The 12,078-nt window shown below is 35.7% G+C and overlaps 1 protein-coding gene across 2 annotated transcripts in view; it reads left to right on the forward strand.

The window, feature by feature from the left end:
* Window positions 1-12,078, forward strand: part of CACNA2D1 (calcium voltage-gated channel auxiliary subunit alpha2delta 1) — a 504,082-nt gene that overhangs the window by 453,909 nt on the left and 38,095 nt on the right. For both annotated transcript variants that reach the window (XM_081243691.1, XM_081243692.1), the window contains 2 exons: window positions 2,409-2,485; window positions 4,461-4,521. In XM_081243691.1, the coding sequence (XP_081099817.1) occupies window positions 2,409-2,485; window positions 4,461-4,521 (138 nt within the window). The remainder of the gene's footprint in view (window positions 1-2,408; window positions 2,486-4,460; window positions 4,522-12,078) is intronic.

Raw genomic sequence — 12,078 nt, forward strand, 5'->3', positions numbered from 1 at the left:
TTTTTAATGAAGAGTTTGATTTTTATGGTGATATAAATGACTTGAAAAGTGTGTTATATTCCATTTAACTAAGTTAACCATGTTTATGGGAGTCACAAAAATATTGCATGGGCTGTACCATCCATCTGGTGGCCACTGGCTTTATTAGACTTTTATCCCTGGGAGAAAATAAAGCAGACTTGATTTGTTGGTTTTATAAGGAGAGAGACAGCAAACACTGCATATGGCAGCATCCTTGACTCAGAATGTTGATTGAAGATCTTATCTGCTATAGGTTGAAGAAATAACTGTTGCCTGAAGAAAAAAATCATTAAATGATGTGTAACCATAGTTTTCTATAAAATAAAGTATAGCTATTTTTAGCAACCTGAGACTTGCAGGCCAATAAAATGTATATTCGATATGTCAGTTTTAAAACATCTATTGTGTTCCTCATGGGTTTCCACACTATTTTTTATGGTACATGAGATGTAACCCAGGCTTACAGTGTGACACTGTAGCAGCCACATGATGTCATGTTATCGGTCTTAATCTGAAGTTTCTCTTAGCAATAAATGCTGATAGGGCAATAAAAATGTCCTAATTTCCCTTGAGAGGCATTTGTGGGAGACAGTCTTCAAATGCTTACTAATTCTGCTCTACATTTTATAAATGGCAAGTGAATCATGAAAGGTCATCTTGCTTTCAGACTAATTGCACTGCTTATTTTAATTTTAATCTCTGCCTCCCCTTAAAGGAAGTTACCTTTAAAATGAATGTGGAGATATTCATTAAATCTACATAACATTTTATTTCTCTGACCTTTTCCCATAAGGAAAGTCTATGAATTACTTAATGATGGAGAAAGATTTGGGAATTGGAGGTAACAAGCATCCACTTATTTTGCTATCTTGACTGCATAATTAAATTGTAGCAAATAAGCCCTTGCATTTTTCCTCTTCATAGAGTGAATTTTTAGCATATACTCATAAGAAGAAAAACCTGGAATTTTATATTTTGTCCTGTTCTATATTGCTCATAAGAAAATGTGTAACGGCATTACACTTTGGACATCCATCCTCAAAGTCTGGGAAACCTGAGGCTTGAGTGATTTAAAAGAAGATCTTCTGCAAATGTCTAGAAATACTCAGAAGCCTAGAAATGCACACATTTTTCTGTGCATTGCTAAATTTGGAGTTAAATTGTAAAAATGAAAGCTGAATAACTCAATTGGTCACATTAATCAAGCGTTGTTTTTTAATAATAGTTGCATTGGAAATCTTAGAGATAACCTCATTTTTGGCATTAGGTCATTAGTTTCCTTCTGTATTCAAAGGATAGCAGAGACCATTTGCAACTGTGAGTATGGATGTGGAATAATTATGTTCTGCACGTGTGTATCAGCCATCGTGAGTGTAGAAGAATTACACATGCAGTTGTTACGGAAAAGTGTATTCATATTCTGATATCTTTTAACAATTCCAACATTTTGTGTGTTTTATTAATTGTCAGCTTCAAAATGAGTGTGGTTACCTGCCTGTCAGCTTTTTAGTTTGTACAGTCATATTAAGACACGGTTGGATGACAGGCTTGTTTGACAGTCCTTGCGTCTAAAATGTTCAGAATTTGGCTTAAGATTTGCACTGGAGCTTTCCTCCAGTGTGTACATGTACCATGGGACTAGAATAGCCCACGGCTCTTGTAAACTATTAAAATCAAGATATTTTTCCTACTGTGCCTAACAGAGATCTGCCAAATGATATGGGATATCCACAGTTAATGAACTTGAAATAAATACAGTTACACTGTTGGGTAAGAACCAATGGGATGAGCAAGTGCTATAAAGGAATCTGAACTTCCCTTCCAAAAGGCATGGGGGAAATGGCCTAGAAAAGAGTTGTACAATATTAGGTATTTAACCCTTCAAAAGAGACTATTTCAGATGATTTTATGCATTGTGTAATTAGTAATGATAATAATACTTCTTTTATTTGTAATTTTTAGTAGTGTACATTTGCTAGCAAGCACTGTACCATTATGTATAATTCATTAGGGAGGGGATAGCCAATTGCCATGTTATAATTACTTTGCTTAAACGTAGCCCTAGTATTCTTCTATTTTTGTCCACAAAGTATTTTAATATAGTTTTCTGAAAATACAGTATCCATGACAATTCAGCTGATTTATGGGTGCATTTTGTAGCTTATTTTCCATGTGTCTCTTCTGATTCTCTACAATGTAGAGAACTGGATGGTAAGACCAAATGAAGTACCCTATTTGGTGAAAGCATTTTCCTGTCAAAGTAATATGTCGTATCCTTCCCATGAGGAAGATCTTTGGATTTTCCATGAACTTGGTGTGTCTTTTTTTTTTAAGTTATGTTTCATTTTTGTTTGTTTGTGTTTATGCTTCTCTTGTTTCTATTGCAGTTTGGCCTTGGTATTACCAACCTACAGTTTTTACTATATAAAAGCCAAAATAGAAGAGACAATAACTCAGGCCAGATGTAAGTACTGTGAAAGCGACTTCAGGGTCTGTTTGTTATCTCCTAGTACCAGAGGTTTAAATACGTCTAGACTTTGGCATACCCAAGGCTTATACATTCTAGTGGGTGTTATTACCAAATCAACAGCAATGATTCTAACCCATTCCAAACATGCAAGGAACAAGAAGTATTCTACACGGATAGAATATGAGCAGGTACTCCAGTCTCACTGGCAGTCCCTACCACCCTCCCCCACCTTGCTCTGTGCTCATAGAATCATTGCAGTGCTGTGTCCTCTGTTGCTATTGTTTTAAGGGTCTGCTAGCTGGCACAAAATGTTTCACATAGTCTCTACTCGTGGCACTCTGCTGGTAGTAGAAAAGTTTTTCTTTTTCTTTTTTTTTTTTTGCATTTGGCAAGAATGATATTATGCTCCACATCGTCGACTTTGTTGGAATAAATTAAATTTTACTGGTCTCTGGCTTTGGTTTGGCAATTAACTTTCTTCTAATTATCCAAATTAATGTCTTCAGTAACTCAAATGGATCAGTTTGGGTTTTTTTTTTTTTAAGGGTCATTTGGAATGTGGAGTAATGATTAACACTAGTGCGTATTTCAAGTCATTATTAATCTTTATTTTGTTTTGGGTGACTAGCTTCAGTAAAGTAAAATGACCATCATATCCTTTGCATATCACGCAGTTATTCCTAACCACCTAAATTCTATCTGTTATGATAAAGTAAAATATATATGTATATACCTTTTACCTCTGACTGTACATGAACTACAGTCTCTTTCCTTTCTCCATCAGTTCTTTTTTGCTCCTGCAGCCCCGGTTCTCATTGCACATTGTGGTAATTTAGACATTTATATTTCCGCTTTCACTTGACAGATAGATATGATGGTCTTTTAACAACCACCACCTTTGCATGAGCTAGTTCTTCACTTGATAAATGAGGGGGTGCCTCGTGGGTCTTTGATGATTGGTAAATGCTTCTGTTTATAGGCGAGCATCCTTGGTATTGCGCTTGCGTTCGCCACTTTGCAAAACAGACCCTTGAAATAACCACAGTACAGAGAGGGTGCTCCAGTAGTAATTGACAGGATATATTTTCCAGTCTTCAAAAATATGTGTCTTTTCTTCCAGACTACAGCTGTACATAAATAAACCTTTGATCTATGCACAATATTTTTATTCAAGAAAGCCATTGAATAAAATATTGTTTGTGACCCCCCTTTGCTTTTACCCTCTTTTTTTTTTTGTTTCCCTGCTTTCTCTTTCTGATGGATTTTCACAGCAAAAAAAGGCAGAATGAAGGGCAAGTATTTTCTTGTTGCTCAATTCCTTTTTGTTTAGTACACTTGACATTTCCACTGATATTTCCATTCCTATTGGATACTATCCTCTGTGCTTCTCATTTGCTAGATTTTCCTCCATGATCACTCAGACCTTAGCGGCAAAAGAGGGGGAAAGAATATGCCTGTGTTTATATATGTAACCTATGCACTTTCTGGCTTTTTTCTTAAACTTAAATACTTGTGTGTTTTTATCCTTCGACTTTCTAATTCGTACTAATATGAAGAATGCTATTAATTCACTAAAGGCGTTAATGGGTTTATTAAAATCATTTTCTTTATCATAATATTGGTAAAATATTTGACATTTTAAATAAATACCTCTGGTGTAACATTGACAAAAGTCACTTTTTAAAGGACATCTTGGTTATAGTAGGGTTAGTTAGTAAATGGGAAAATTATAGACCTAACATTGTCTTTGATATAACTGTTGTAATCCATGTTATGAAATTAAAATTGATTTTATTACTGTAAAGTATTGGGGATCTTTATATTCATTCATGTGTTTCAGTTTAGGATGGAAATAGTCTACTTTTATTTTTCCGTGTAAGGTTATTTTTCTAATGCCTTCCTATTGACATCAAATCTCAGGATGCATATTCCAGATTGTTTGTCTAACCTTGTAACATTATCTTTGCAGATTCAGAAACACTGAAGCCGGATAATTTTGAAGAATCTGGCTATACGTTCATAGCACCTAGGTAGGTTTTGTTTTCTTTTTTTATAGCTCATTGTGGATATGTAGACTTTCAAGGCCTTCAAGTCTGAGCTGGGGTCAAGACTGCTGTGGATTATGCCATGCCAAATTATGGAACCAAAGAAAACAATAACTTTTAAACTGAAAGAGAATGCTGTTCTTTCATTCATTTACTCATTCAGGTACTTTGCAGCTGCTGTGTGCAAAAGAATATGCTGACTTGGGGATACAGCGGTGAATAGGATAGATGGAGGTTTTGCTTTTGTTGGAACCAACAGTATATCCAACAAAAATTAAGAGTTGTGAATTTGCATTTGTGACTGTGTATACACATACAAACACTTGCTCACTTTCTCTCTCTCTCTCTCTCTACACACACACACACACACACACACACACACACACACACTCTGAGATAAATATGCATAGATATGTACAGATATATACATATGTGTGTATACACAAGAATGTGTAAGCCTCATAGAATGACTTAACATCACTGATTTTTTTTAACACAAGTTTTTGGGAAAATATATTTTAATACAGTGAGATTTTCTCACATAATTTTTAAGATTAGCATTCTTTTTCCTCCTAACCAATTTTACTTCTCTCGCTTATAATCCCCGTTCCCTAGCTCTAATATACATCTTCATCTCTACCTGTATTTTTCTTATAATTTTTGAAACTCCATTCAAGAATCCAAGATTATTCTTTATTTCTGTTTCTTTCCTTAGTTTTTGACTCCCACTCTCCATCAGATACATGTAATAAGACAAATCAACAGAATTCCTATTACCCTAGGCTACTGAATAAAATAGATTCGGAAGCTTGTAGTATCCAATTCTCACAGTTTTTCCTTCTTAAAGAAATTGCTCTAAGAAGGCTCCTAAAAACTGGTCTCAGTTATTCTTTCTTTTTATTTCTGCATAAGACTATCTGAATTTTTGGTCCTTATTGAAATTAGGGAATCTATATAACTTTTTGAGAAGTCTCTGGTAACTAAGCATATTTCTGGCTTTGCGAGTGACTCTGCCCTGGAGCAATGTTCCTGCGTGAACTGCCTTCAGGCTTGGACACTGCTGATCCCACGCTTTGACGTTCTGCCTCCTCAGAACTTAATGACATACTTTCCTGGTTTTCTTCCTCCCTCCCTGGCTGCATATTCCATCTCTTTCATGAGCTTCCCTTCTTGTGCACATCACTCATGTGAAGCTGCTGGTCTGGGCTCTCTTATCTCCCTATTTTGAGTCTCCAGACATACCACAGACGCCCACTATTCGTGTCTACAGTTTGGGGTGATGGTTCCCAAAATCTACAGGATGTTGGTAACGTCTAGAAACAAAATAGACATACTCTGTGGTGTATTGACCTTACATTATAATATAAGATCAAACAATATATCTATTTCCAGACTTTATGTCTACCCTACGTATTTTAATATGAGCCTAATATGGAGCCTAATAGGAATCTCTCTTCAAGGTGCTTCAAATTCATGATCTCCTGAACATTTGTCCTCTTCAGAAAACTCTTCTTTCTGTGTTGCCTCAGTGACAAAAACACTGTCCTCCCCAAATACCCAGTCTTGAAACCTGATAGATGTCTTTGTTCCCTTTCCTTTATATGGAACTTCTGGCTGATCAACGAGTCTTGCCACATAGAATTTATCTTATGAGTATCAAGTATGTCTGTCAAACTCTGCTGCCTTTTGTTCTAGTTCAGGCTAGTGCCTTCCTCACTTAAACTACTAAGGCTGCCTCTTAATTGATTTCCCTGCCTCCAGTATTTCTCCCTTACTTCCAATTTCTGTCTCCTTTCTGTAAGCAGAGGGAGTCTCTAAACTTTCAATAACATTATGTTTCTCATCTGTTAGATACTAACCAGTGGCTTCCTATTATCCCCATGATAATCGATACTGTATAGGATAGCTTTCAAATGTTCTGTCACTAGGTCCCAGTTTACCAGTGTGGTCCCCTATACTCTAAATCAGGGGCTGACAAACTACAGCCTGCAGTTTTACGTATAAAACTTTATATGTAAAGTTTTATTAGAACACAGCCACAGGCATTTGTTGATGTATTGCCTGTGGATGCTTTCACTACAAAGGCAGAGCCGAGGGGTTGTGGCCTAGACCTTTTAGCCCATAGAGCCTGAATCATTTACTCTCTTGCCCTTTAAGAAACAGTCTGCCAACCTCTGCTTTAGAGTCTAGCCACACTAAACTTTTCTTATTTCCTAAAATGCATTGTTTTTTCCTCCTTACTGCTTTTCATCCACTAATTTTCTTTTCTATTTTGGATTGAACACACACACCTCCATTACTTCCCAAACTCCAACTTCAGAGCTCCTTGATCTGGGAATTTCTTTCCCATCATCACTAGATTAGACATCCTTGCTGACTGCTTCATAGAATCCTGTATTTCCCATAGTAGAGTACTGGCCACGTTTCATTTAATTTTCCCCAACACAGACATGACGGCATCTATTTGACTTACCATTCAATACTCAATATCAAATCCACTGATTGGCGCACAGTGGGGGCCTCATAAATAGTTGATGACTGGAAAACCTATAAATGTATGAAAAGTATTTTAAAAATCATATTATTAATTATAATACCTGCAATCTTACTAGCAATTTTTTGATACAGGTAACTTTGAGCCACTGCTAAAACTAGTGTTAGCTGGAAAGCAGAATATTAATGTAGCACAGGGGTGAGAAGAGGTTGAGATACTGGGTGCCCCGTGTTGATGAGACTCTCCCTCCGAGCATGGTAAACGTCCAGGAATTCCCAGAGAAGATAAATATATCTCTCAATCTCAATTCCCAATTCATAGACAGTGGATTTTGTTATAGTTCAGCAAGGATTAGCATATGGATCATTTCTGTGGTCTGTCACGTTCAATATCAACATGACTGGCTGGAAGACTGGAATTCACCTGTGTGTTCAGGGAAAGATCAAATAGCAGAGGAGGGAAGAAATGTTGTAGCTTGTGGGAGAAACAATGAGTGTTCACCCTAGTTAACATGTGTTAAGCCTTTTACATGTATGATTTACATGTATGACTTGATTATATTTACCCCTCAAAAGAGCTCTATAATAAATTTGTGTTATATATTATCTTATTTCACAGATCCAGAAACAGTTTTAGAGATGTTAAATAATATGGGATTTGAATCTGTTTCCTTGCTACTCTAAGGTATAAATATCTACACTGAATATGCAAATACTTAGTTAGGGAATCTCAAAAGAATGTCCAGTACAGCTGAGTAAAATATTTTTGTAGGGAACATTTCCTGGAAACGTGAGCATTGGATGTGTATTCAAAGATTTGTGGAAAGTAAACTGATAGAAAATTGGGATAAAGAAAAAATTGGTGAGAAAAGGGAGACATTTATGTAGCATAGAATATCCGGCATATGTTTTTGTCACTGTTATTAATGGGAAACAGTGAAGCAAACTCTAGAGAAAGACTTTCAGGATCTGTTTCCCAGATTTTCATGGTCATAGCTGTGTTACTCAGATTCTCTGCATCTTTCTTTTCTTGCAAAATGGCACTAACAATAATACCTACCTTGTACAGTTTTTATAAGCTTTAAGTGAGATAATATTGCATGCAGAATATTTAGCGTACCTCTTGGTATGACATGAGCTCTAAATAAATATTATTTATTATTATTATTATTATTTTCTTTTTTTGCGGTACATGGGCCTCTCACTGCTGTGACCTCTCCCGTTGTGGAGCACAGGCTCCAGACACGCAGGCTCAGCGGCCATGACTCACGGACCCAGCTGCTCCACGGCATGTGGGATCTTCCCGGACCAGGGCACGAACCCGTGTCCCCTGCATCGTCAGGCAGACTCCCAACCACTGCACCACCAGGGAAGCCCTTATTTATTATTATTGATGGTTATAGTAAGAGGTCAGAGGAGGAGGGATAGTTATTTAATAAAGGATGTTATGGGAATTTCCTGGTGGTCAAGTGGTTAGAACTTGGCACACTGCCGTGGGCCCGGGTTCAATCCCTGGTTGGGGAACTAAGATCTCACAAGGCATGCAGTGTGGCCAATAATAATAATAATAATAATAAAGGATGTTAAAAAGCAGTTATTTTAAAATAATTTAAAGAAGAAAGCTCATGAAATTTAAAGGTAGAACTATTTTTGTTAATTCTTAAATAATTAAACTCTGATCCTAATTAGTACTCGGTTTTTGCAATTTCCTTAAATTTTGAAAACTACTGGAAGGGAAAGCATGGAGAATACAGATGTTTGGAGCATTATTCCTATCTTTAAGAGAATTACAGTCATAGGGATGAAAGTCTACAACATGGAGTAATTTTTCTATCTTTCTTGGATAATCAGAAATGAGAAAGCACTTCAAAGATAAGTTAGAATAAGAAAGAAAAGTATGTGATCACCAGTAGTTCAATGCTAATTTGAGATGTATGACCTATGTAAGTTCGTGGAATAGAATGAGAACAAACTGACTTTCAGTATTCTAGAAATAAATAATCTGCCAAATTTCTAATACCAAAGATCTTTTAGTTTATAGCCATTTAAGTTACAAATTCCATTTTGGTCAGAAACACAAAGTGACCAAAAAAGATTATATAGCTTTGAGGCCCTGAAGGTATTTTCAGCAAATCGAAATTGAATTTGTTCCTTTAAAGCCAGCCAGAGGTTTCTCCACCTTGCTACTTTAATCTTTTTTATGGGGAAAAAAAATTCCTCAGAAAAGTAATGATCAATATGCATAAGATTGATCACTTTTAGAAAAACAGTGCCTCATAGAAAGTTAATCCGGAAAGTCTATCCCACACGTCCTGAGGGAACTCAGCAGTTGTGGTAACCACAGTTATTGCCTGTCATGCACGTTCCTAGGGTGGTTCCTTAGGGAAAGATCTTAAGAAACGCTGATTATCTCCAGTTGTCAAGCTCCCAGGCCTATGCTGAACAATCATTAGGCTAACAGGCAACCGATGTTGATGCTGTCTGTCTAGACGTACATTCGCACCCCAAATATGTCTGTCAGGCTCTTGCTACTTACTACCTAGTGCACAGGCACCCTGCTCTGCCTGGCGGGTGACTTTCTGTTGTCCCGGCTCATTCTTATTACTGGAGAACTCATTCCCCTGACACAGCATTCAGCGTTGTGTTTTCTCACGTCGCAGTTGTTTAAATTCTTTCACTTCTGCTCATGTCCTAATTCAACAACTCTCCTTAATGGTAGTTTCAGCACTTTCACTGCTTTTGCCATTAGGATACATCAAAAGGTCAATAATATCTTTAGACTCCTTCAAAGTTGGGCACAACGGAGCCAGCAAGGATCAAAATAAAAACAAAACAAAACATGATGACATTGTCTAAACTAACTGCTCACAACACGGACAGCCTTCTCTTGGTAGAGGTCAAAGCTGCTTTTGGCCTGAAGCTTTGTGACTGTAAAAGCTCACAGAATGAAAGTTCAAAGCACAGTGTAGGTTATGTTAAAACATTAGGGATCTGAAGACTTGGCTTCTCCTCAGGGCTTGACCACTTGCTAGTTAGGTACCTTTGGGTAAATCTTTTTGCATCTTTGAATCTCAGTTTCCTCACTATTAAATTACCTTCTGATAAAGTTATTTTTAGGATTAAATGATTAAAAGATAATTTTAGAAATGCCTTCTAGAAAATAACATGGAATTTTTAATTCCATATTTTATTAATGATTTTATTAATAATTATTTCATTTAGTCCTTCTAAAACATTCTATTTAATCCTTCTAAAACCTTAGCATCAGCTTCTAATTCTGTGCAATCCTAGTTCAATGTATTGGCCTTTTGACTTCCAGGCTAGTGTTATTTCCAAAAAAGCATGGCATTGTGGGAAGAAGTCAACTTTAGCTCTGTCAATAATTTAATGGGTATTATGAAAACTTTTTAAACCTTGTCTCTAAACGAAAATTTTCCATGAACCGAGAAGCCTTGTTTTTGAAGTTCTGACATTCTATTCCTCTCTGCAGCTTTGTATTTAGATAATGGCCTTGCATCTGAAAATGTTTACTCTTTGATTGCATTTTTATCTTGAGTATTTGATTATCCAGTCTGCTATCTGTATTAACCTAGCTATTATAATTGTAATCTTCTTATAATATTTATGTTGCCTTACATTTATTCTTAATTTCCAAAACACTTAGGACAGCAGTTCTCAAAGTACAGAACCCTGTGGGTTCCAAAGTCTCTTTCAGAGAATCTGCAAGGACAAAACTATTTTCCTAACAATGTTAAATGGCATTTGTGTTTTTCATCATATTGACATTTGCAGTGACAGTACAAAAGCAATGGTGAGCTGATACCTTATCAGGAATCAAGACAATGGTACTAAAGACTGCTGGTAGCCACTGTAATCTTCATTGCCAGGCACCCACATTGGGGAAAAAGCCAGTGTCACTTTAAAATATCCTTGATTAAAGCAGTAAGAATTATTAATTTTATTGAGGTTTACCCATGAGTATATGTCTGTTAATACTCTGTGTAAAAAAAAAAAAAAAAAAAAAGTTTTACTGCATACCAGAGTAACTTGCCTATCTCCAAAAATTGTGTGAATTGAGAGCTAAAATAGCTTCTTGCTTTTTTTCCCATGAGATATCATTTTACTAGAAAGAATGAATGACAGAGAAACTGCGGTTATTCAGACTTGGGTATTTGGCAGACATTTTCTCAAAAATCAATTAAGTGAGCCTTTTACTTTTGAAGAAAACAACTGAAAGTATTTGTTCCCAATGACAAAACCTGAACTTCAAACAAAAATTAGAATTTTAGGAAAGTTACATATTCATTACTGTAAGCATGACTCCTTCCCAATAGTTATAGACTTATCTGGTGAGATCAGTGATGTTATTAATGAATGTGAATTTTCATTATTGTGTAATAAAATATGTTACCATTTAGAACATCTGCATTATTCATATCTTCCAAAAAACCAATTTATGATGTGATAAAAATCATGATGGGTAAAAAGATTCATTCAAAATGTAAGATCGTGCATTGAATTTTAATATAACAGAGTACAAAATGTTCATTGGTATTGTTTCAGATTCCATATCACAAATTACGAATCAAGAAATTGCAGATAATCAAGTTTTAGTGTGTTACTCAAAAAAAAGAACACCCACAATTATCTGAAAAGATTATTAACATAATTCTCCTTTCCAACTGATGATCTGTGTGAGCACTTACTTTTTTCATGTGCCAAAACAATCTTGAAGTCAGCTGAATGCAGAGACATTATTGTCTTCTCTTAAGTCAGTAATTACAGATATGTGCAAATAACTAAATCAATGCCACTTTATTTTACTCGATTTTTTTAAATAGTAATTTCTCAAAAAAAACGTTAACACAATGGGTTTATTGTAGATATTTGATAAATAGATATCTTTAAATTTCTCAGTCTTAATTTCTATATGTAAATTGCTAACCTACAGCATAAAATGACAATAGTACAGTAGGTGTAACAGAAGCCAACACATTGGGCACCTTCTGTCCAGAGTTCAAATGGTTAATATATATTAATATATAATAT

Source organism: Mesoplodon bidens (genome assembly GCF_964165515.1).
Source record: "Mesoplodon bidens genome assembly, chromosome: 9".
NCBI classification, from domain to species: Eukaryota; Metazoa; Chordata; class Mammalia; order Artiodactyla; family Ziphiidae; genus Mesoplodon; species Mesoplodon bidens.